The sequence below is a fragment of the Galeopterus variegatus genome, unplaced genomic scaffold, assembly GCF_000696425.1.
Source record: "Galeopterus variegatus unplaced genomic scaffold, G_variegatus-3.0.2 Scaffold960, whole genome shotgun sequence".
In the NCBI taxonomy this organism is placed as follows: domain Eukaryota; kingdom Metazoa; phylum Chordata; class Mammalia; order Dermoptera; family Cynocephalidae; genus Galeopterus; species Galeopterus variegatus.
This window is the reverse complement of record NW_007727071.1, coordinates 419,298-445,758: the sequence shown is the minus strand read 5'-3', so window position 1 is coordinate 445,758 and position 26,461 is coordinate 419,298. Positions and strand designations below refer to the sequence as shown.

Below are 26,461 nucleotides of genomic sequence, written 5' to 3'. Positions count from 1 at the left end.
TTTGAAATCGGAAGTGTGAGTCTCCAGCTTTGTTCTTCTTTTTCAAGATTGTTTTGTGTGTTCTGGGTCCCTTGCATTTCCTTTGAATTTTAGGAACTTATCAATTCACACTTAGGATTTTTAAAAACTTTCTTTTAGACACTAATTTCTGAGCTTTATTTTATTGTGTTTGGAGAACACAGTCTGTAAGCTAATGGTCTTTTAGAGTGTATTGATGTTTCTTTTATTGATTTATATGTGGTTAATATTCGTAAATATTACATGGTGTGTTCAAAAAGAATTTGTATTTTCTGTTCTTTAGGTTTATTTTATATCTCTTTAATAGTCTGAGCTTAGTAATATTTACATTTTTGACATTGCAACTGTAAGAAATAATACAGAGAGATCCCTTGTACACTTCGCCCAGATTTCTCTAGTGGTAACATTTTTCAAAATTGTAGTGGAATAGCACAGCCAGAAATGGACATTGATCGAGACCTTGTTCAGACTCCCCTTTTATGCGTGTGTGCGTCTGGTGCTCCACGGTTTGTCCCCTGTACTTACCGTCACAGTCAAGATACTGAAGCTTCAAAGCCATGAGGACCCCTGGTGTCGCCCTTTTGTAACCACACTGACCTCCCTCCTGCCACCCATCCATCCTTGTCCCTGATTGCTGGAACCAGTCATCTCTCCTCCATTTCTAAGATGTTATATACATTGAATCATACAATGTGTAACCTTTTGAGATTGGCTTTTTTTGCTCAGTGACAGTTCCCTAGAGGCTCATCCATGTTGTTACAGGCATCAGTGGTTCCTTATTATTGCTGAGTAATATTCCATGGCATGAACCTAAGTTTTTATTTCTCTAGGATCAATGTCAAGGACCAAGGCAGTTTTTATCTATGGATTTCTGTCGGTTGCTGTTCTGTAGAAGCTGAAGAATTCTGTAAGGTGCGTATGTGTTCATGATGGTTAGAGCTATCCCATCGTCCCTTCCACCTATATATATATATATATATATATATATATATATTTTTTTTTTCAAAAGATGAATGGTAAGGGGACCTTAACCCTTGACTTGGTGCTATCGGCACCACACTCTCCCGAGGGAGCACAAGCCGGCCCCTTGTATATCATATTTAAAAAAAAACATTACAGAGGTATAATTTATATGAAACAAATGGACACATTTTAATTTTGCGGTTCTGTGGATGTTGACAGATATGCTATCACAGTCGAGATATAGAACATTGACATCACCAGAAATTCCCTCGCATCACGTTGCTGTTGTTCCTTCCTGCAACCCCTGATCCTGAGCAACCACCGTGCTTGTGTGATTCTTCTATATTGTGCTTATTGTCTGTTGCTAAGTAGTATTCTGTTGTATGAGTAGACCATAATTTGTTTTCCATTCACCTGTTGATAGACATTTGAGCTGCTTCCAGTATTTGGCTATTATGAATAAGGTGGCTGTGGGTATGCATGTACAAAAAGTCATTGTATAGACATACAATTTTATCATTGCATGGTACCTGGGACTGGAATTGTGGGTTATATGGTAAGTGTATGCTTAAATTTATAAGAGACCATCAAAGTGTTTCCCCAAGTGGCTGTGCCATTTTACAGTTCTACCGACAGTGTATATATAGTAATTTCAGTTGTTCAGTATCCTCATCAACATCAGTACATGGTATTGACAGCTTCTTTTATTAGCATATTCATTATTACGAATCATACTTATTCTTTATGCCCCTTATCCAATCTCTCCCTATCCCCCTCCAATAACCATAGATTTGTTCTCTCCTTCTGATAGATTAACTATTTCTCTGTTGATTTGTTGCCTAGATGATCTGTCCAGTTCTGAGAGAGGTGTGTTCAGGTACTCCATTATCATTATTATCGTATGGAAAATGTTTTTTTATTACTCTGGAGTGTGCTCTGTGGAGATAGAGGACCTCTTCTTTTTTTTTTTTTTTTTTTTTTTTTTTTTTTGTCTCCACTGTTGACTGTCCTTGTGTCAATGCTGTCAGGTGTCTGGTGTGCCATCTGAACGGTGGCTGTGACTACTGCTATTGCAACTAGCCACTTTTGTGGCAGCCATGGCAATTATGGTGGCTGTGGTGGGCTACCTCCATGGAGATGGTGTTTTGGGTATACCCTTTGCCTGATTGCAGCTGGGTTTGGCTTCCCCTGGTTCCTGCCACAGGACACTGGTGGGGCCCTGTGGTGGTGGCAGCGTGCCTGCTTGTGGCTGGGGTATTGATGGCTTTTTAACTTTAGCCATTCTAGTAGGTACGTAGTAGTATCTTGTGCATTTCCCTGATAATTAATAATTCTGATCATATTTCTGTGCACTTATTGGCTATTGTATATCTTCTTTTATGAAGTATCCATCCAAATTTTTCACCCATTTTTAAATTTGGTGTTTTGTCTTATTTTTGAGTTATAAAAATTATTTATATGTTCTGGGTATGAGTGCTTTTTAAGATATATATAACAAATATTTTCTCCCAGTCTGTGACTTTTTATTTTCTTAATGGTGTCATTCAAAGAGAAGTTTTCAATTTTGGTGAAGTTCTGTTTAACAGTTTTTCTTTTATAATTCATGTTTTCTTGAGTCCTGTCTATCCCAAATGCAGTTTTTTTCCCTAGAATTTTTAGTTTTAGATCTTATGGTTAAACTTATGATCCATGTTGTGTTAATTTCTGTGTATGGTGTGAGGTAAAGGTTGAGGTTCATTTTAGTTATGGATATCCAGTTTTCCAGCACCATATGGTGAAAAGAGTATACTTTCCCTGTTGAATTGTTTTTGTACATTTATTGAAAATGAGTTGACAATATATGTGTGAGTCTATTTCTGGATTGTTTATTTTGTTCCATAGATCTATATCTTTGAGATAACAGAACTACACTGTCTTGATTACTGTAGCTTTATAGTTAGTCTTGAAATCAGGTGGTGGTGGTACTCCAACTTTGTTCTTCCTTTTAAAAATAGCTTTGGCTGGGCCGGCCCGGTGGCGCACTGGATAGTGCGCCGCTTGGGAGGCATGGCGGCGCTCCCACCCGAGGGTTCGGATCCCACATGCAGACCGGTTCCCGCTCACTGGCTGAGCGAGGCGCGGGAGCAACACCGAGGGTTGCGATCCCGTTGCCGGTCCCCGGTCCGGTACGGGGGCAACACTGAGGGTTGCGATCCATTGCCGGACACGGAAAAAGACAAAAAAAAAAAAAAATAGCTTTGGCTATTCTAGGCTCTTTTTATTTCCGTATACATTTTAGTACCAGCTTGTAAATTTCTATTTTTAAAAAGTCTGCTAGGATTTGATTGGGATTGGTTTGAATCAATAGATCAGTTTAGAGAAAATTGACATCTTAACAATATTGTATTTTTCCAATCCATGAACATAGTATATCTCTCCATTTATTTAAGTACTCTTTAATTTTTCTCAGCAGTGTTTTGTAGTTTTCAGTGTACAGGTCTTGCATAAATGTTTTAAATTTTCCCGAAGTATTTCATGGTTTTGGATGTTATTGTAGATCAAATTTAAATTTTTTTCATTTTTTAATTGTTCATTGCTTGTATATAAGAATATAATTACTTTTTGTATATTGACCTTGTAACTGGTGAGCTTGCTAAATTCACTTTCATTAATTCTAGTAGCTTTTGTCCTTATAAATTTTTTAGGCATTTCTGCTTACACAATCATGTCACCTACAAGTAAAGACAATTTTACTTATTACTTTTCAATCTGTAAATATTTTATTTCTTTGTCTTATCTAGGCCCTCCACTAAAGTCCTGAATAGACTGGTTAGAGTCATTTGTTCTTTCTTAGGGAACAAGCACTTAGTTTGTTCACTATTAAGTGTACTCATAGCTGTATCAGCTTCAGCGAGTTCTCTTCTATTCTTAATTTATTGAAGTGTTTTTTTTTGTTTTGTTTTTTTTAATAAAGATGACCAGTAAGGGGATCCCAACCCTTGACTAGGTATTGTCAGCACCACACTCTCCCAAGTGAGGCAACTGGCCATCCCTATACAGGGATCTGAACCTGTGGCCCTGGTGCCATCAGCACCACACTCTCCCAAGTGAACCATGGGCTAGCCCTTATTGATATGTTTTTATCATGAAATGATGTTAGACCTTTTCAAACTGCTCAAACCCAACCATATTAATAATTACATTAAATGTAAATGTTCTAAATACTCCAATTAAAAGTCAGAGAATGACAGACTAAGTAACAAAGTGAGGCCTAATCATATGCTGTTTTATAAGAGAAACATTTTAAATATAAAGACATAAATAAGTTGAAAGTAAAAGGATGTTAAAGGATATACCAAACGTGATTTGCGAGAATAGTGTGCTGTATTAATATCAGACAAGACAAACTTCAAGACAAGGTATATTGCCAGAGATAATAGTCATTTCAATGATCAAAGAGTCAATTCGTTAAGATGATGTAACAATCTTAAATGTATCTACATAATAAAAGAAATTCAAAATACATGAAGCAAGACATAATAAAAAGGAGAAATAAATAAATCCATAGTTACGATGGAAGATACAACCTCTTCTCTCATTAATTGATAGAACAAGTAGACAGAAAATCAGTGAGGATATAGAAAGAAGATTTGAATAACATGATTAACCAACTGGACTTATCTGATTTGCCAATAGCAGTGGAATAAAAATTATTTTCCAGTGCATATGGAACACTCACCAAGATAGACCATATTACATGCAAGGTTATTGGCTAGCAAAGTACAGCCTGCAGGCCAAATCCAGACCACTGCCTGGTTTTGTACAGTTTGCAAACTAGGAATGGTTTTCATGTTTTTAAAGCCTTGTAAAAAAGAAGAAAAAGAACATGAAACAGAGACCATATGTGGCCTACAAAGCTGAAAATATTTACTATTTAGTTCTTTACAGAAAAATTTTGTTGACCCCTATGCTAGGCCATAAAATAAATCTTAATAAATTTTAAAAGGAGTGAAATCATACAAGCATACTCTCTGATTGCAACAAAAATTAGAAATCAATAATGAAGAGATATTTAGAAAATTCCAAAATAATTAGAAAATTAAGCATTGTATTTCTAAATAACCTATAAGTCAAAGAAGAAATCATAAGGGAAATTAGAAATATCTTGAATTTGATGGAAATGAAGAGATTAAAATGGGCAAGGTGCAGCTAAAGCAGTGCTTGAAGGAGATTTTGTAGCTTTAAGTGCTTATAATAGAAAAGAAGAAAGGTCTAAAAATCAATGATCTAAGCCCCTATCTTAAGAAGCTGGAAAAAGAAGAGCAAATTAAACCCAAAGTATGCAGTAGGAAGATTACAAAGACAAAAGAGGAAATCAATGAAATAGAAAATGGCCAAATAATAGAGGAAAAAAAAGATAAAGCCTAAAACTGGTTCTCAAAAAGACCGATAAAATGGGGCCGGCCTGTGGCTCACTCGGGAGAGTGTGGTGCTGATAACACCAAGGCCACGGGTTCGGATCCCATATAGGGATGGCCGGTTTGCTCACTGGGTGAGCATGGTGCTGACAACACCAAGTCAAGGGTTAAGATCCCCTTACTGGTCATCTTTTAAAAAAAATAAAAAAATAAAAAAAAGACCGATAAAATGAGTAAACCTGTAGTCGTACCTATCAAGAGAAAAAAAGAGAGAGATGGACAGGTGTCACTAACACACACAGGAATGGAATAGGGAACGCTTCTACAGATCTCACTGACCATGAACAGAGTAACGAGATAGTACCATGTACCACCTCATGCCAGTAATTTAACCAATTTAGGTAAGATGTCAAATTCCTTCAGCAGTTATCAAAACAGAAACAAGAAGAAACAAAATATGAATTGCTCTATATCTATTAATGAGATGGAAGTCATGATTGAAACATCACCAGAGAAAACTTTAGACCTGCATGGCTTCACTGGCGAGCTCTGTCAAACATTTTACAAACTTAGAATATGGAGGAGGAGGGAATATTTTCCAACATATTTTATGAGGGCAGAATTCACCCTGCTATTCAAAGCAGAGAAAGGCATTGAAAGGAAAGAAGACTGTAGACCAGCATTAACACAGTCACTCCAGCTTTCTTATGATTCATGTTTACATGGTATATCTTTTCCCTTCTTTTAACTTTTCCCTACTGTAACCTGTGTCTTTATATTTACAACACTGCGCTCTAACCAGCTGAGCTAACTGGCCAGCCCCCTGTGTCTTTACATCTAAAGTGAGCTTTTTATACTCAGCATACAGTTAGCTCATACTTTTATTTTTATTTTTTTTATTTTTATTTTTTTTTCCCTTTTTTTGTCTTTTTTCGTGTCCGGCAACGGATCGCAACCCTCAGTGTCGCGCCCGTACTGGACCGGGACCGGCAACGGGATCGCAACCCTCGGTGCTGCGCCCACACCTCGCTCAGCCAGTGAGCGGGAACCGGTCTGTATGTGGGATCCGAACCCTCGGCGGGAGCGCCACTGCGCTCCCAAGCGGCGCACTGTAGCAGTGCGCCACTGGGCCGGCCCCCAGTTAGCTCATACTTTTAAAGTCCAGTGTGACAATTTCTGTCTTTAATTGAAATGATTAGTCTGTTAACATTTAATGCACTTATTTAAGTGGTTGAGTTTATGTCTAGTGTCTTACTGTTTTTTCTGTTTGTCCCATCTGTTTTTGTTGCTTATTTCCCCATAAGCTTTTTTGTTTGTTTGTTTGTTTGTTTTCTTTTGGATTAATGCACCCTTTTTATAGGATCCTGTTGTCTCATTTGGTTTGGTGAGATCTTGTGATCCGCCCAGCCATGCACTACTCTATGGCTAGATACACGACTGCACAGAAGCTACCTCTAGATGCCCTATCTTGCACATTCTTATTTTGGAACAAAAAGCTTTGACAGATGGAGCTCCCCTCTTCCCCTGGGTTGCATATTATCCAAGCGTTTGAGTCATCCTATGGGGCATTTAGGAGAGAAGAGCATTTTATCTGTGTGTATGGAGGCAGCATCTTTTCCTGAAAGTTCTCCGAGTGATCATTATCTCTGGCCCTCCAGTTTGTTGCTACCACTCATTAATATCCACCCACTCTCCTCACAAGAGGAATAAGGAAGATCTTAGGACCCACAAGGAAAGCTGAATGCAGTTAGTGTGTATATGGAGTCCCTTGTACCGCAAGTCAAAGCAGCTCCCCTTGGGGCCTTCAGAGCTCCACCTCTGTAGTCTTCTCATCTGAGGGCCTGGCAGTGCCCATCCCAGCAGCATGGACAGGTGTGGGGCCCTGGGGCCAAGTCCTTAGCTCAGTCTGGCAGGGGCAGAGCAGGTGCAGAAGATAAAGGTGGGAAAGTGCAGCTGGTGTGGGAAGACAGTGCAGGGTCCTGGTGGTGAGGCTGGGCAGGTGCCCACAGGACCCGGAGTCATGCTGTTGGAAGCAGCCTGATGTGTGGGGGTGTCAGGGGCCAGCAGAGGTCTTGAAGCCGAGATGAAAGGTTATGGAGACTTCATCATTTTGGAAAAGTGAGTTTGAGGCAACAAAGACCCAAGGCTGCGGGGTATGGCTGGCGGTGGAGGCTCCCATGTCGGGCTCCTAGGGCAGCATGAGTATCACAGCCAGACAAACCGGGTGTTTGCATTGTATGGTCAGTCTTTCATTTTTCTAAGTAAAATATTAGGTAAGATAAATTCCGTCTACTATTACCATAATTGTAATCACGAAGAGATTCATAATCTCAGAGTTAAAGTTTGTTAAAGATGTAGGCTTTAGGTTTCTCTTTGTATCAGAGCAGTGACAATGATGTGGCTCACCAGGCCTGGCCCACAGTCTGCCATATGAGACACACTAGGGTGGACATGCTTTGTTTAGCGCAGGCAAAGTGGCAAGAACCTTGAGACTGGGAGGCAGAGGACAGGGCTGCAGGTGACCCCTGAGGTTGCTGGGGAGAGGCCTAGCCAGTGGGGACACATGTGAGGGATGTGGGGCCTCCAGGATGACCCTGGTGTTAGCAAGACGGGGACAGCAAATGGAGGGGCCAGGTGTCAGGGGAGCTGAGGGGTTGGACACTGGGGAGGTGGGTGTGTGAGGATGGAGGGGCTTTACTGGTGCTGACGCATGGGAGACATCGGGATGTGTTGGCCTAATGGAGCCATCTAAGTGGGAGCATCTAGGAGGCATGTGGAGCTGTGAGTGGGACTAGCAGGGCTGTGGGAAGGAGAGCAAGGAGGTGGGTCATCCCAGAGGAGAGCCTGGGGAGGCAGTTCTCGGACCTGGGAGATGCAGCATCAGAGCTGGTGGGAGTTGGCAAGTCTGCGCTGACTTTTTGAGCCCAACCTGGAGAGGTCTGATGAGAGCAGTCCTGGAGAGAGCCACCCAGGGCCCCAGGAGAATTGCAAGTGTTTGTGTTGGGGATGGTGTAGAGTTGCTGAGGGCGGATTCACAGAGGGGAGAGAAATGACCCTTTTGTCCTTGCTTGCAGCTCTGTGGCCGTCACGATGTTCTGGAAGTTTGACTTGAATACCACATCCCATGTTGACAAGCTGCTGGACAAGGAGCACGTGACGCTGCAGGAGCTGATGGATGAAGATGACATCTTGCAGGAGTGTAAGGCTCAGAACCAGAAGCTGCTGGACTTCTTGTGCAGGCAGCAGTGTATGGAGGAGCTGGTGAGCCTCATCACACAGGACCCGCCCCTGGACATGGAAGAGAAGGTCCGCTTCAAGTATGTCCTGAGGCTGTGAGCGGGGCCCTGTGCGCTGGGCAGTGCTGCAGGGAGGCTGTGGGCAGTGTCTGAGGACAGCCATGGCGAGGGCCTTCTGATGGAGAAGCCAACCTTAAATGTTTACCCCACCTGAGAAGTGAGGAGGCCCCTCCTAGGGGGTTGTTGTTGCTGATGTTTAGGAGTTTGGAATCTCTCGTGGATGTGTTTTCTCATTCTGAGTTACGAGTAGGTTTATATTAGGCTGGTGCATGTCAGAGTGTTTTGAGTAACAATATGCTGAAAAGAAAAGATTTATCCCAGGATAAAGAGGTGCACAGGACTGCAGCCTCAGCGAGGTCGGCCCAGGCCTGGCAAAACGGCTAGGCAGGAGAGGTGTGCTCAACCCTGGGGAATGCCTCACTTTGGGGTCTTTGACTTAGAGGAAATATGTCATTATCATTAGTGGCACTGACTAGTCTCAAAGTTTTTCCTAAATGTTCCACTCAGCAGTTGGCTAGGATATTAGGAGATAACCAAAAGGGAAGGGGCAATGTGGCAAGAAGATTGGAGCTACAGCGCTCTGGGTGAGGACAGGGGCCTGTGAGCAGGAAGGCCTTGGGCGACAGGAAGCATAGGCAGCCCAGCCCCTGGCTCTGCAGGTGCAGCTCTGTGAAGAGACCGGTGGCCTGCAGTCCCGGGGGAAACTGGGGATGAGAGACATGGGTCAGGTCAAGCACAGCAGCCCACAGGTGACATGAGGAAGCGCCAGGTATAGGTGGGTGGTGGTAAAGTCTTAGAACAATGTCCGAAAACTGTGGCCAGGAAGTCAAACCCTGTTTTTGTGTGGCCTGTAATAATGGTTTACATTTTTAAATGGTTGAAAAAACATCAAAGGAAGAAGAATATTTTGTTGCACATGAGAATGAAATGAAATTCACGTTGCAGTGTCTAGCGATAAGTTCTTGTTGGACACAGCCACACACATCCATATGCAACGCAGAGTCAAGTAGTTGCAATAGAGATCATCAAAAATATTTACTATCTGGCCCTTTCCAGAAAATATTTGCTGACTTTGGTTTTAGAAGCAACATAAAGCAGGATAGGGAGGTAGGGCGTGCCTGTGGCAGGGATGGCAGTACTTCATTTAGGGTGGTCAGTCAGGTCCTCTCTGACAAGGGGAGCTGTGCTGGTGGTGGGGGAAGACAGTTCTAGAAAGAGCAGGGGCTTGTTCGTGGAGTAGCTGAGGGTTTGGGGTTAGGGTGGCTGTCGCTAGAGGCAACTGTGCCTGGGACATGCCCTGTCAACACCTGTGGTCTCAGCATCACTCTTAACAGCCCCCTCCCTTCTCTCCCAAACATGTCCCAGTTTGATGGCAAATTAGAGCAAAGTGACAGGTTTGGGGGGGACAGCTGGGGAGTCTCCTGGGTCAGGACCTCGGGTCCCACAGCGGTGCTGATGAGCCAGGAGGGTTTCCTAGGCAGAGTCCAGGAGAAACTGGTAACATAAATACAAGGCTGAACAAACAAAGCAACAAGAAAACTTAACTGTGGAGGAACTTACGTAAGTAAGTTAATGCAGCCAGAGCAATGAACCAGCTTAGACAGGAGCGGTGTCTGCACAGTCATACTAAGGTCACTAAAAATTGTGGGATCATTTTGCAGGGAGGGTGAGGGAGAGGGAAGTCATGAGTGAGTGGGAATTAAAGCTTCATCTCCCATTGTAGGAGGTAACTCAGAATGTCTAGTATCAGCAAATGAAGGAGTTTCCATGTGTGGTATTTAGAAACATGGAGGTCAGTATCAGAGAAAACTGCTGAACGAGTCTACAGTGATTGCCTCTCAGGAGCATGGCTTGAGGCCAGGGAGAGGGTTTCTCCTCACCAGCCCTGCCACACTGAGTTCTCAAAGCATGTGCATGTATCACTTATATAAAAAACATGACAACACGTTTTTTGAGAGAAGGAAGAGGATGGATGGATGGATGAAGTGGTAGCTAAATAAAGAAGTAGGGTCAAGGGCTGGCCCGTGGCTCACTTGGGAGAGCGTGGTGCTGACACCACCAAATCAAGGGTTAAGATCCCCTTACCAGTCATCTTTAAAAAAAAAAAAAAAAAAGTAGGGTCAAGATTATTTTTCAAAGAAGGGGAAGATATAAATACGTTTGTAGGCCAGGAGTTGGCAAACTCTATCTGTGAAAGGCCAGCTAGTAAATTTTAGGCTTTGCAACTACTCACCTTTGAAGTTGTGGCATGAAAACATTAAGCGAACGGGTGTGGCTACATTCCAGTAAAACTTTACAGGAACCATTGTCTGTGCTTTTCAAGACCCTGCAGCGCCCGGCAGTGGGCAGTGGCAGGTTAGACAGTACCTGCAACAGCCGTTGTGCCTTAGAGGTCAAGGTTCCGCCTGCAGACCTGGCTGAACCCCTCATGACTCAGGCTGGGTCATGGAAGGACTTCTTCCTGGGAAGTGGAGAATTTGCCTAGGCTGTGCCTGCTCAAGAGAAGCTGCACTTGGGTGGTTTGGGGTCAGGCAGCAGCCACTGTCCCTGCTTTAGGCCAGAGGCAGCTCCAGGCAGGTGAGCCCCATGTGCTTGCTGCCTCTTCTCCAAGGCCAGACATGCAGCCAGCACTGCCTCTGTGGAGCAGCCTGGGCTGAAAAGCCACAGCGGCCATAAGGCTGTTACTTTCCAGAGTCAGAGCACTGCTCGCCCAGGCCACAGCAGAGGATGCCACCATGTGGTCTGGCCCTAGAACCATGTGGATGCTCCTGGTCTTTTTTGTGGGTTCCTGTCTTGTTTGCCTGCTGAGTTCTGGATCATTTGAGAAATAAGACAAAAGAGCCAGCAGATAAATGCCAAGGTATCACTTTTGATACTCATAAAGCAATGTGGTTCACAATTCTGGGCTGTGGGCTACCTCATTCCTCGTTGCACAGTTAGAACTGTGCACCCAGTGGGAAGCAGCGCTGGGTCAGGGCAGGCCTCCAGCAAGGAGCCCCCTCCCCTAGAAAGACTTGCTGTACCAAGGGGAAGACCTGAAAGGAAGCTCCTCCAGTCAGGAGGGGAAGGGAATTTCCACCATAGCAGTCTGAGGCTCCATCCCCACTCTGACAACTCCACTATCTGTCTTCTGTGATTTTTTTCTTCCTCTTCCTTTGGCTTACTTTCTATGGCAAATTGTATTCTCCAGCTGCTTTCTGATGAGACCCCCTCTGGTTTAGAATTCCAGACTGGCTTCATCCCCTGTGATTCTGGAGCCTCTGCGTTGTCCTCCAGGGTCCAGCCTTGCTGCCGACAGGTCCGATGAAACAGCTATGTGTGTCACCTGTTTTCCTTCTGCCCTGAGGGCACATTGGTCCTTTTCTAGTCACTGTTGCTTTGGAATTTCCCAATAATGTGAAATTATTCTCTGGGTCAGGACAGGGGATCCCAGAGCGGCATTGATGAGCCAGGAGAGTTTCATAGTCAAGAGTCTGGGAGAAATTAGTAATAGAAAAATACAAAACTAAACAGCAGAACAGAGAACTATTAACTCTGGGGGGAAACTTATAAAAGTAAGTAAATATAACCAGAGAAAGAAAACCAGCTCAGCTGTGAACAGTATTTACATAGTCGTGTTAAAAGTGAACACTGGATGTTGATTTTTTTTTTCATTTATTGTGCTAGGCACTCCATGGATGCTTTCAGTCTGTAAATTAATGGGATGTAGTGCAGGGAAAATTTCTTGTAGGGCCAGCCCGGTGGCGCACTGCTATAGTGCGCCGCTTGAGAGTGCGGCGACGCTCCCGCCGAGGGTTTGGATCCCACATACAGACCGGTTCCCGCTCACTGGCTGAGCGAGGTGCGGGCACAACACCGAGGGTTGCGATCCCGTTGCTGGTCCCGGTCCGGTGCGGGTGCGACACTGAGGGTTGCGATCCGTTGCCGGACACGAAAAAAGACAAAAAGGAAAAAAAAAATTTCTTGTATATTTCTTTGATAATATTCTCCCTCCAGTTTTTCCTCTGCTCTCTCTTTCTGGAACTTCTAATCGGGTGTTACATCACCTGGATTAGTATTTTCTCTTCTTATTTTTGCTCTTAATGTTTTGTCTTTGCCTTTTTGGTCTACCTATGAGAGGTTTATTCAACTTTTAAGTTCTCATCCTTTTACTGACTTTTGAATTTCTACCATTGTATTTTTTTATTTCTAAGTGCTCTTTCTTATTCTTGGATATTTCGAGATGCGGGCACAACACCGAGGGTTGCGATCCCGTTGCCGGTCCCGGTCCGGTGCGGGTGCGACACTGAGGGTTGCGATCCGTTGCCGGACACGAAAAAAGACAAAAAGGAAAAAAAAAATTTCTTGTATATTTCTTTGATAATATTCTCCCTCCAGTTTTTCCTCTGCTCTCTCTTTCTGGAACTTCTAATCGGGTGTTACATCACCTGGATTAGTATTTTCTCTTCTTATTTTTGCTCTTAATGTTTTGTCTTTGCCTTTTTGGTCTACCTATGAGAGGTTTATTCAACTTTTAAGTTCTCATCCTTTTACTGACTTTTGAATTTCTACCATTGTATTTTTTTATTTCTAAGTGCTCTTTCTTATTCTTGGATATTTTAATAAAAGCTTCGAGTTCTTATTTATGGATACGCTATTTTGATGTATCTTGTTATCTCTGAGAACATTATAGTTTTTAAAAAGTGCTCTTCTGCTCTCTGTACTCTCTCTCTCCTCTGTGCGCCTTGTTCTCTGCTGGGTCAGCATGTGTTTCTTTCAAGAGTGAAGCCGTAATACTTGTGCAGAGTTTGGGATCTGAGCAGGGCTTGATCACTGCAAGAATCACTGCAGATGATCAGTGGCCAGCCGTTTGGTAAGATGACAACTAGTTGACTTTTCTCTTTGTCCCATCATTTTCTCTAGAAAAAAAGTCCTTCCAGCTCTTGCCTGTGAAACATAGACCTGTCAGCATCCTGGGAACTGAGGCGGAAGGTGGGGCTGGGGGCACCTGTCTCAGTCTGTTTTCTGGGGCTTATAACAGAATGCCTGGAACTTGGTAATGTGTTCAGAAATGAAATGTATTTCTTACAGTTCGGAGGCTGACAAGCCCAAAGCCCAGGGAACACATCTGGTGAGGACCTTGGTGGTGGGTGGTAACTCTTCACAGCAACACAGAATGTCACATGGGAAGAATGAGCTGAGCAGGAGAGCTGACCTCTTGCTGGCTCTCCTTATAAAGCCTCAGAACCACGCCCATGACTCCATGAATGGATCAACCCATTCACAAGGGCACAGCCCTCACAATTGAATCTCCTCTCAAATGCTATTTTCTCTTCTTATTTTTGCTCTTAATGTTTTGTCTTTGCCTTTTTGGTCTACCTATGAGAGGTTTATTCAACTTTTAAGTTCTCATCCTTTTACTGACTTTTGAATTTCTACCATTGTATTTTTTTATTTCTAAGTGCTCTTTCTTATTCTTGGATATTTTAATAAAAGCTTCGAGTTCTTATTTATGGATACGCTATTTTGATGTATCTTGTTATCTCTGAGAACATTATAGTTTTTAAAAAGTGCTCTTCTGCTCTCTGTACTCTCTCTCTCCTCTGTGCGCCTTGTTCTCTGCTGGGTCAGCATGTGTTTCTTTCAAGAGTGAAGCCGTAATACTTGTGCAGAGTTTGGGATCTGAGCAGGGCTTGATCACTGCAAGAATCACTGCAGATGATCAGTGGCCAGCCGTTTGGTAAGATGACAACTAGTTGACTTTTCTCTTTGTCCCATCATTTTCTCTAGAAAAAAAGTCCTTCCAGCTCTTGCCTGTGAAACATAGACCTGTCAGCATCCTGGGAACTGAGGCGGAAGGTGGGGCTGGGGGCACCTGTCTCAGTCTGTTTTCTGGGGCTTATAACAGAATGCCTGGAACTTGGTAATGTGTTCAGAAATGAAATGTATTTCTTACAGTTCGGAGGCTGACAAGCCCAAAGCCCAGGGAACACATCTGGTGAGGACCTTGGTGGTGGGTGGTAACTCTTCACAGCAACACAGAATGTCACATGGGAAGAATGAGCTGAGCAGGAGAGCTGACCTCTTGCTGGCTCTCCTTATAAAGCCTCAGAACCACGCCCATGACTCCATGAATGGATCAACCCATTCACAAGGGCACAGCCCTCACAATTGAATCTCCTCTCAAATGCCCCACCTTTCTTTTTTTTTTTTTTTTTTAAAATGATGACCGGTAAGGGGATCTCAACCCTTGGCTTGGTGTTGTCAGCACCACGCTCAGCCAGTGAGCAAACCGGCCATCCCTATATAGGATCCGATCCCGTGGCCTTGGTGTTATCAGCACCGCACTCTACCGAGTGAGCCACGGGCCGGCCTGAATGCCCCACCTTTCAAATGCCATAATCTGATTCCCCAGCCACCTTTTTCTTTTTCAAGTTAAAACCAGCCTTTTATTCTGAATATTCTCTAAAAGAAATGCAAAACAACCCCCTGCTCCCAGACAAGTCCTCAGGTCCCCATCAGGCTCACTAGAAAGTGAATCTACAAAGAGGTCCTGTGTCCCTTCTGTTCTGTCCTGAGAACATAGAGGGGAATCTGTGGGTTCGATTAGGCTCTGGAGCCACCAGGTCAAAGCACATCAAAGATTTTGGTGTTGAGAAGCAGCTCTGGGTGCTGTGCTCCATGTCCCGTGGTCTTGGAGTCGTGTGAGGGCAAAGCTGGCGTCTGCTGACCAGGGTCTCCAGTGGTCTGTGGGGGGTTTGGTGCCGAGGGAGCATGAGGACCCCCAGGTGCATTTGTTCCAGTCCCTCCCTTACAGCCACTCAAGCAGGGAAAGTTGCTGGAGGAGCCCAGTGTCCTGCCCCAGAGGGAGCCCAGGGAGAAGAGTGGTGAGGGTGGCAGCTCTGCCTGAGGAGGAGAGGAGAGCATGCTGAGGGCCCAGGACTTCCGAGGGGAAGGAGCAGCTTTTGGCCACACCATCTCAGGAGCAGGGCCCATGAAACACTTTCCCCAATCCTGGCATGGCCCTGTAAGGTCAAGTGACCCCCCAAATCCCACACCCCCAGATCTTGGCAAGAAGCTGTCTCATGAGCCAGGATTGAGGCTCGGGGTGGGGGAGGGTCCCTTTCCTCACCTGGGGAAGCCTTTCCCACAGCTCTGGCAGATGTAGGGCTCTCCCACGGACCCATCATGGGACAGCACATGGTAGGACATGTGGTCTTTTCTTTTGAACTGCTGCCCACACTCAGGGCAGGGTAGGGCTTCTCAGAGTGGGACAGCTTGTGCCAGTTGAGATGGTACACATCATGAAAGATCTTGCCGCAGATCTCACAAACCACTTGCTTCCTGGTCTGGCTCCTCTTTCAGGGGCCGTGGGGTCCTCAGAGATGGGTAGTCAATTCTTACCCAGCCTTGGAGGAGGAAGGTCGATGTAGCCCAGCTGGTGGCTGGTGACATCGTGCTGGGCCAGATAGCAAAGTGAATACCTTCCCACTCAGGCCACACGGAAGGACATCTGCCTCCCTCAGGCCCCTGGGAACTCAAACATTGAGTCCACCAGGCTGGCCCTCCTTAGCATGTTACAGTGGGGATTGAGTTTCCAGTACATGAACTTTTGGGGGACACATTTAACTCATAGCAGCACCCCAATGTCTTTTTCATAAAGTCCCCTATTTCTAGACTAGGTCTGATCACCCCTCAGCCGTGCCTGGTGTCCCCAAATCAGGAGCTGCTGTGGTCCACTTTTCCCGGGGAATAAACCTCTGCAGGCCTGTGGAGTGGTGGCCAGGAGGTCCCGGTGGTCCTATAGCTCTGCTCTGCGACAGTTTCCATCCACCCTGCCCTTGCCAGCCAGTGTCAGCATCCAGGCCTCTCCCGGGCTGTGTGGCTTGAACCCTCATCTCTAGCCGGCACCCCCTCTGCGGGCGCCTGAGGCAGCTTTCCCAGTGCCAGACTGGTCCTCACTCCGCCGGCTGCTTCCTCTCTTGCAGGCTGACCAACGTCACTTCAGCTCCTCTATTCTTGTCTTTTTAATTTTTTGCGTTATTTGAGTAGGAGTTTGAGAGAATAGCAGAAAGCCTGTGTGCTCTGTCTGCCATGTTTAACTGGAATTTCTGTTCCTCGTGTAAGTTTTAAAAAGTACTATCACGATACTTGTTCTTTGAAAGAATAATTATAAAACACTAGTAAAGAAAAAAAGGATAAAACCTTCGTCCTTCCGCCCAGGGAGTCAGCTTCTAGCTCAGGCTGCTCCATGTGTGTGGACAGATCGGCTCATCCCCGTGCTCCTGAAGGTTTCTTCAAGGAGCAGCCTGTGCTTTCTCTGTCTCTTCAACCTCGGTTTTCTCCTCACCCCCGTGGGGTTTGGCTCCCCCTCCACCCTGGCACATCTTGTCTGCTTGCTTACAGATCTGGGACATGCAGGGCCTCCCAGGGTGGCCTTTGATGCTGTGGGCCTGGCTCTCTGCGGTCCCCCTGCCTCGAGCAGCATGTGCTGTCCACTGTGCTGAGCACTTGTCCAATCCTTACAGCAGTCCCACGAGGCAGGCACTGGATCCCTCACTTCATAGACGAGGACACTGAAGGCCAGAGAGGCCAGCTAGTGAGGGGACAAGCCCAGACATGGCCCAGCCCCCTGTTCCCTGCTCTCAGGCCCCTGCTCTGCACAAACCCTGCCTGTGGTGCCCTTGTGTACTGACCACAGCCAGGCCACTCTCCCAACCCAGGCCTGCTGGTTTAGCTCCCTGCTGCTGGGCTGCTCTGTGACCTGTGGGCCCTCATGCTCAGCCTGCCCGCAGGCTCTGCGTTCTCCTGCCCAGGATGGTGAAGAACACACCCACAGTAGCTGAGGTCCTTCCGTCTTTCGTGCAGAATTTCTCAAACCCTCTAACCAATCACAGTGACCACCCTGGCATGGGCCCCCTTTGTGCCTGGCACCTGCCACATGTTGGCAGAAGGAAGGTCATGGCAGCTGACCTTGACTGAGGGCTTCCTGTGTACCCAGTGCTGCTCTGCTTCATGCACGGTAGCCCCTGCTGTCCTCACAAAAGCCTTATTGGGTAGGTAGGTACCCTCACCTCTGTGCTCAGACAAGAAAACCCAGACACGGAGAGGTCAGGTAACTTGCCCAACATAGGACAGCCCTGTTCCAGGGCAGGTAGTCCCACAGGACACTGCCACTGGGTTCCTGCCTATGGGTCCCTGGGCACCCTTGCCAGTGCTCCCAGATGCACCAGATGCAGGATTGAGCACCAGCCCTTGTTACCAACACTGCCGTCGACGTCTCTGTCCTGGACTGCTGGCCAGGTATCCTTGTCCTGGGACGACTGCCGCCACCCAGCCCACGTCTGCCATATGCCAAACAGGGAGCACAGTGATGCCATTATGGGATTACTCATAACGGGCTCAGGATTGTTTTGTATCTGGTCGTTTGTTTGTTTGTTTGTTTAAAAGATGACCAGTAAGGGGATCCTAACACTTGGCTTGGTGTTGTCAGCACCACGCTCTCCCAAGTGAGCCACGGGCTGGCCCTATATAGGGATCCGAACCCGTGGCCTTGGTGTTATGAACACCATACTCTCCCAAGTGAGCCATGGGCCGGCCCTGTATCTGGTCATTTTTATCAAATGAAAAGTACACTATTCAGAAATTTTGATGTTCCTTTATGATAAATCACCTGTGTATTGCCTCACAACTGATGCTGCGTTGTAAGCTGCTGATGTGGCATTTCTCGAGTCCAGGGACAGGGTGGGCCTGTGTTGTTGATATGAGGGGACAGAGGCCTGGAGAGGAGAGGAAAGGCCAGTGTCCGATGGGAGCGGGAGGTGGCTCGGCCTAACTGAAACTGTGCGGCTGGACAGGAGGCGAGTGGCCTGGAGCGAGGAGAAGCTGGAAACTAAGAATGGCGAAGTGGGCAGCGGAGTTGAGTGGGAAATGGGGGACCAGAGTTTGGGGCGGGAGGAGTCTGTAGAGGGAGATGGGGGACCAGAGTGTGGGGCACGAGGAGTCTGCAGAGGGAGACGGGGGACCAGAGTGTGGGGCAGGAAGGGTCCGCAGAGGGAGACGGGGGACCAGAGTGTGGGGCAGGAGGGGTCCGCAGAGGGAGACGGGGGACCAGAGTGTGGGGCAGGAGGAATCCGCAGAGGGAGACGGGAGACCAGAGTGTGGGGCAGGAGGGGTCCGCAGAGGGAGACGGGGGAGCAGAGTGTGGGGCAGGAGGGGTCCGCAGAGGGAGACGGGGGAGCAGAGTGTGGGGCAGGAGGGGTCCGCAGAGGGAGACGGGGGAGCAGAGTGTGGGGCAGGAGGGGTCCGCAGAGGGAGACGGGGGAGCAGAGTGTGGGGCAGGAGGGGTCCGCAGAGGGAGACGGGGGAGCAGAGTGTGGGGCAGGAGGGGTCCGCAGAGGGAGACGGGGGAGCAGAGTGTGGGGCAGGAGGGGTCCGCAGAGGGAGACGGGGGAGCAGAGTGTGGGGCAGGAGGGGTCCGCAGAGGGAGACGGGGGAGCAGAGTGTGGGGCAGGAGGGGTCCGCAGAGGGAGACGGGGGAGCAGAGTGTGGGGCAGGAGGGGTCCGCAGAGGGAGACGGGGGACCAGAGTGTGGGGCATGAGGGGTCTGCAGAAGGAGATGGGGGACCAGAGTGTGGGGCAGGAGGGGTCTGCAGAGGGAGATGGGGGAGCTGAGTGTGGGGCACGAGGAGTCCGCAGAGGGAGACGGGGGACCAGAGTGTGGGGCACGAGGGGTCCGCAGAGGGAGACGGGGGACCAGAGTGTGGGGCACGAGGGGTCTGCAGAGGGAGATGGGGGAGCTGAGTGTGGGGCATGAGGAGTCCGCAGAGGGAGACGGGGGACCAGAGTGTGGGGCATGAGGGGTCTGCCGAAAGCCTTTTAAAAACTTTGAGCTCCCCGTAGTCAGAAATACCATTTGGTCACAGAATAATTACATTTTTTCTTCTCTGAGGTCTTACCTCATAGGTCTGCTTCTTAAGTAGCAGGTTATTGAAGCAGCTTCCTGAGAATTGGAGAAGTCTAATTTCACCTCCAGTTGCTTGGACTGTGCCCTTTTAGATATCCAAACACAGCCTGTGAGCTTCTGACTTGTGATGTGCCGCAGATCAGTGATAGACTAGGCGGGGACGAGAGCCTGCTCAGCCTGCTGTACGACTTCTTGGACCACGAGCCGCCCCTCAATCCTCTGCTCGCCAGTTTCTTCAGCAAGACCATTGGCAATCTCATTGCAAGAAAAACCGAACAGGTAAAAACTGAGCAGGGCCCGTGTAGCTTTGGGCGCTGTCACGGCAGATGCTGGCATGTCCTGCTGTCAGCCCTTGCTGTGCAAGTCATCATGGGGTGGGAGCAGCATTGACTGCTGTGAGGGACACGTGGAGCAGTGTGGGCTGCTGAGACGTGAATTGGAATTTGAATAAGAAAGTGGCTTCTCAAGGAGTGTTTCTGATGGCCATTTCTGGAGTAAGCAGCTTCCCGCCATCCCTGGAGCCGCTCAGGACCCCAAAGTAGGCCAGCTCATCCCATTCCTAGCCAGGCACAAGCATGAGGTCCTGGGACGTGCCCTCCCTATGGCTGGGCCTCAGACATCCGCCTTCGGAGGCCTGCTGCTTCATCTGTGTGGGTGGCGTGTGCCATCTGCCCAGGGCACTTACTGTTTCAAAAGATTTTCAAGAATGAAAGATTACTTCTAGCACGAGGCTTCCACACAAGTAGTGAGTGAGCTCTCACCCAGCTGCTGCACAGGGTTTCTGGAGCCCATTGTGCTCCTGCTCCTGCTTCACATTTGACCTGACGCAGCTTCAGTGCCTCTGCACTGTGGGTACACACTGGTGCAGGTAAGTGTCGGTGCCTGTGCCTGCGCCCGGCCTGAGCACCATGCACCCAGACTCCTCTCCTCTGTTACGCCAGCCCACCCATCCCTACTGGATCATTTCAGAACAAATCCCAGACATCAGATCATTTCTTCTGTAAATGTTTCAGTATATATCTCTAAAGTCTTATGACTTTTTTCTTTTAAATATAACTAGAGTTACCTTATCACACCCCCAAAATGTTAACTCTAATTGTTTAATACCATCAAATGTCCAGTCAGGGAGCAAACCAAGTATTTTGTGTCTGTATCCTGATCTCTGAGAAGGGGCAGCCCCAAGGCGGGTCATTGTTTCACTTGAGGAAATTCCGCTGGCATGTCACGATTGTTCAGTGGAAATTCATCTTTCATAACACCGTACATCTGGGATTTGCAAGGGACCCAGAGGATGGTCTCACCTCAGATCTTTGTTTGAAGTGGAATATAAGTGAAGGGTACCAGCAGCAGCAGTGGGGGGCAGCGGCTGCAGGATGGGGTGTGGGTGGCGACCACCATGTGGTAGTCGCATGGTGTGGCACGGGGGTGGTCGTCGTAGCTGTGGGATGGTGGCAGAAGCCATGACGACCTTCTGTGTCTGGCCCTTGCAGCCCAGTGACTGGATCCACGTCTCTCATGATTTACTGTAGCCTGATCATACTCCTCGCCACTTTAAGATTAAAAAAAAAAAAATGTACTGCCTGATATAATATTCCCTCTCTTTCCCTTACCTAGTGTTTAATGCCTTAAAGTAATATGAACTGAACCCTTAAAAATATTTCTTTTAATGACAAATGTGTAACACATTTATATGAAATTCAAACAAGACAGAAATATATAAAACAGTGTCCTATAATACTCTCTAGAGATAACTACTGTTGGCTTAGTGCATATTCCTAATAAATTTTTCTAGTGACCCACTAACATATGCTTATTTATTTTCACACAATGTGTCATCCTCTGAATACTGCAGCTTGCTTTTTTCACTTAGAAGTAGATCTGTACATCCTTCCCTATAGAGCTACCTTGTTCTTTTTAGCAGACATACGTACCAGGGCATTGTATCAGTGACCCAGGAGTTCACTTGTCTCCAGGGCGGGTTGTGGCCGGAGGGTCCGTGGTGAGCCTTTCTCCTGGGTCTCCTGAAATGCTGTGAGTGGCTCTGAAGTGGGGCTGTCAAAGAAAGGATGGACGGCATTTTCTTAGCTCTTCATTATGGATTCTTTCAAATATCTATAAATTAGAGAAAATGGTTTATGAACTCCCATGTCTCTGTGACCTGGCTTCCACATTATCTGTTCATGACCAGTCTTATTTCTTCCACACCCCCTTATTTCCAACCCCCACCCCAGATTATTTTGAAGCAAAACCCAGACAGTGTATCATTTTATATATAAATATTTTAGTATGTGTTTCTAAAGGATAAGGACTCTCTTATAAGCATAGCCACAATACCATTATCCCACCTAAAACATTAATGACAATTTCTGAATTTCATCAAATATGCATGAAATGTTCAAATTGCTCTGCTGATCTCATACAATGTTTTTCAAAGTTGGTTTGTTTGACTCGAGATCCATTTTGCCGTTTACATCCGTGTGGCGCGGTCTAGCATGCGGCTTAGCAAACTTTTTCTGTAAAGGGCCAAATAGTAAATACTTCAGGCTGTGAGGGCCACAGATAATCTCTTGTCTCATATTCTTCTTTCTTGTTTTATACAACCCTTTAAAAATGTGGGCTGCCTGGTTAGCTCAGTTGGTTAAAGTGCGGTGCTGATAACATCAAGGTTAAGGGTTCGGATCCCCATACTGGCCAGCTGTCAAAAAAAAAAAAAGAAAGAAAAAAGTAAAACAGCCCTGTGAGGGCACAGGTCATACGGACGCAGCAGTGGTTGGATGGAGCTGCAGGCAGGCTTGGTCGAGCTGGCCCCAGCCTCTCCTGCATTCTCACAGACCCTGTGTCATTACCATCCTAACTGTGCCTCTTCCATATGGATCCTCAGGAGTTCTATTAATGAATACTCGTGTTGCTTTGTGCACGTTGTTTTTCAGCCTTTTATCGTGAAGCTTACCACACATGCAGAGGAGTGCACCACATATCGCACAGCCCAGTCTGTCAGAAGTGGAGCCTCCTTGAGCTGCTCCCGGTCACTACCTTCCGTCACCTCCTCAGGGTCACTGTCCTGACTTAGAGCTGCATAGTTTAGTTTGTTATTTTGAAGTTTTAAAAAGCTCTTTGAAATGTAATGGATTCACAAGAATTTGCAAAAATAGTTCAGAGAGTTCCTGTGTACACTTCCCCCGGTTTCCCCAGTGGTTTTGTCTCCACTATGGTTCAATATCAAAATTGGAATTGACATTGGTACAGTGTAGCTATATATGTCTTGATAGTTGTTAGAGCGAGTCCTCTCACTTTGAGTTTCTTCAAGATTTTTACTATTCTTTGCCTTTTGCATTATTTTAGAATGAGCAAATTTTATGAATTTGTCAGTTTCCACACTCTCCCTTGCCCCCAACCCCTTTTCCCCACCTCCAAAAAGAAAAAAACCTGCTGGAATTCGATTAGGTTTGCATTGGCTGTAGATGGGGGATTAGTCCACAGGAGAAAACCAGCCTGCCACCTGCTTTTGTAGATGAAATTTTACCAGAACATGTTATAATTCTCTGTGTAGCAGGCTTGCACATCTTTCATTGGATTGATTCTTAGGTGTTAGATATATTTGTGCTATTCTAAGTGGTATCCTTTTATTGAATTTTTATTGAGATAATTGTAGATTTACATGCAGTTGTATGAAATAAAATGAAGAAAACCCTTGTATACTTTGACCAATTCCCTCTAATGATGACATTTTGTAAAACACCAGTAGAACATCACAACCAGGATACTGACATTGATACAAGCCGCTGATCTTATTCAGATTCCACCAGTGTTGCTCGCACTCATTTATGTGTGTGTGCGTGTGTATATTAAGTTCTATGCAACTTATCAGTGTGTAAGTTTGTGTATCCACCATCACAGCCAGATACTGCACCGTTCTAAAGCCACAAGGATCCTTGGTTTTGCCGTTTTGTAATGACACCTGCCTTCTTCCCGCCCCTACCTCCCACCCATCCCTTATCTCTGGCAGCCACAACTCTGTTCTCGATTTCTAAAATTTTTGTCATTTCAAAATGTTATTCAAGTCAAATCATATAGTATGTAGCCTTTGCGAATTAGCTTTTTTGCTCAGCATAATTTCCTATAGATTCACCTAATAGTTTATCAATAGTTTATTCCTTTTTATTGCCGTATCAATAGTTCATTCCTTTTTATTGCTGAGTAGTATTCCATGTTGTGTATGTAGCACAGTTTATTTAGCCATTCACATGTTGAAGGATATCTAGGCTGATTCCAGTTTTTGGTGATTATCAATAAAACTACTATTCTAATAATTTACCTTTGTATTCTTTTGTTTTATCTATGGACAGGATCATGTCAACTGTGTTTAATGACAACTTAATTTTGTTCTTTACAATTTGTATACTTTTATCTCTTTTTCTTGCCTTATTGCATTGGCTGGAACCTTTAGTACAATGTTGAGTAGAAGTGTTGATAGTGGGCTTCCTTGTTTTACTTATTACCTCAGAGGAAAGCTCTCAACATTTTACAATTAAGTATGATGTTTGTTGTAGGATTTTTACAGTTTTTTAAAAATTAAACTTAAAGGAGTTTTTCTAGTTTTTAAAAAATTTATAACATAAATCATTGAAATGTATCAGGTGCTTTTACTCTGTTGACTTTGATCATATCATTATTCTACTCTCTTAATAGGTAAATTATACTGATTTGTCTTCTAATATTAAACCAACCTTACATTCCTGAAACACACTCAACTTGATTGTGATGTTAAGCTTCTTTTACATTGCTGGATTTTTGTTATCCATGGTAATCAGTGAGATTGGCCCTTAATTTCCTTTCCTTACAATGCCCTTATCAGGTTTAGAATCAAGGTGTTGTCTTCATACAATGATATGGGACATATTCTCTTATTTTGTGTTCCTTGGAAGAGTCTGTGTAAGATTGAGGTTATTTTTCTTTAAATGCTTCTTAGGATTTGCTGCTAAACCTGTTAGAGCCTGGAGTTCTCTGTATGGGGAGGCTTTTAATTATGGATTTTGTTTCATTTAATGTTCTAGAACGATTCAGAATTTCTGGGGTTTTTTTGTCAGTTTAGAGAAGTGTATTTTTCAAGGAAATTTTTCGTTTTTCTAAACTTATGCAAATTGGTATAAAGTTGTTCATATTAATCTCTCGTAGTAGTTTTTATGTCTGTAGGATCTGTGGTGGTATCGCTCGTTTCATTTCTGATACTGCTATTGGTGCCACCTCTGTTTTGTTCTTAGGCTCTCTCTCGGTGTTCAGTCACCCTTTTCAGAGACACTCCCTCCTCCTCCTCCTTCCCTTGCCTGTTTTCCCCCACACCCTCCTCCCTCCTGAGTGTGGCTGAGGTCCCCCAGCTGGGTGGACCTTCTCCGTGTTCCTGGTGGAGGGCCGGCTCTACCCCAGCCCCCAGCCCAGCAGCTTGGACGCGGCAGGCCCTTCATCTGTGTCAGCTGAGCTGAATTTGCAGACATGTGGCTGACAGGGACTCAGCCCGAGCTTCTCTGCCTCCGTCTCCACTCTCACTGACAGTCTGCATTCTGAGCAGCCCACCATACCTGTGGTGGGTGCTGTATCCCCACCCGCCACAGCATCACGCTTAGCTGTCTACACCTTGTTGGCGCTGGTCACCAGCCGGTGTCACATGATGCCTCTTTCTTTTTTCTAAAACCTCGGTCTTATTCTCCTCTCAGCCACTCACAGGTTTCTGATGGGCATTCTGTGTGCTCTGTGCTCTTTGGGTTTGTGTTCCAGGCCTGAGGACTGTTGACAATGACCATTACCTCCCAGCTCAGCTTCCTCTACAGCGTTCATTTCTGCTGGAGAAACCTGTGCAGCAGCCTGCACAGTCCCCCTGGGGAGGCCTGGCCCCCGTGAGCACAGAGCCTCAGCTGTGCAGCAAACCTCCGTGTGCCCCAGGTCCTCACACACACCACTGCCTGTCCTAGGAGCAGTCTTTCTTACAGCTTTCTCTAGGTCTTTCCATCATTTTTGCTCAATATAATTAAAAGTTAACCTTTCTCATGCGAGTTCTTGGAGGGCGCATCTCACAGTTGTCAGGGGTCGGCCCTGCGTCTTATCGGGCATGTTTGGTTTCAGGTGATTATGTTCTTGAAGAAGAAGGACAAGTTCATCAACCTGGTGTTGAAGCATGTTGGCACCTCAGCCCTCATGGACCTGCTGCTGCGCCTGGTCAGCTGCGTGGAGCCAGCCGGGCTCCGGCAGGAAGTCCTGCTTGTGAGTCCCGGGAGCCCCTCCCATTCCCCCGAGGGAAGGGCATGTCTCCTGAGTATGCACCAGGGTGCCCTGCACCCCCAGCTCTCCACTGGACAATTGTTCTCCCTCTGGCATTGCCTAGGGTTCTCATCAAGGCTTATGGTGTCCCCCCCCCCCCCCCCCCCCGTTCCCCTTGTCCTGTCTCAGCCCTTTCAGAAGCAAAGAGCAGACAGGTTCCTGCTCCCCCAGCACTCTGCACACGTGGGCTTTCCTCACCTCCCTCCCTTTCTCACCCCGTGGCCTTAGAGTGGGAGCCCAGTGACCTCACTGTGAGCTGTAGGCCCAGCACGTTCCAGGGAGGAAAGCAGGAGCCAACCAGCGGCTCCACGCAAGGGACTGTTGTCTCTCCTGGAGCCTGTGAGCACAGAGCACTGTGCTGGTGCTAAGGGAAAGGAGTGGCCTGCAGCGCCTGAAGAGAAGAGGATTCCCTGCCCAGAGAAGCCCAGGAGATCAGTGCTGGGCGAATCTCTGTTCACGGTCGTCTGCAGGCTTTGCTTATAGTGCAGTTTTATATAAAAGAGAGTCAACTGTCAGGTCTTGGGCTTGCT

The 26,461-nt window shown here is 46.3% G+C and overlaps 1 protein-coding gene across 4 annotated transcripts in view; it reads left to right on the top strand.

The window, feature by feature from the left end:
• The first annotated feature begins 844 nt into the window (after window positions 1–844).
• The window catches only part of PPP6R2 (protein phosphatase 6, regulatory subunit 2), a 49,561-nt gene continuing 23,944 nt past the window's right edge, over window positions 845–26,461 (top strand). For 3 of the 4 annotated variants that reach the window (XM_008573754.1, XM_008573756.1, XM_008573757.1), the window contains exons 1-4: window positions 845–930; window positions 8,453–8,695; window positions 19,712–19,898; window positions 25,737–25,874. In XM_008573754.1, coding sequence (XP_008571976.1) covers window positions 8,469–8,695; window positions 19,712–19,898; window positions 25,737–25,874 — 552 coding nt within the window. In that variant the 5' untranslated portion in view covers window positions 845–930; window positions 8,453–8,468. The remainder of the gene's footprint in view (window positions 931–8,452; window positions 8,696–19,711; window positions 19,899–25,736; window positions 25,875–26,461) is intronic. The other variant, XM_008573755.1, reaches the window with a different exon arrangement.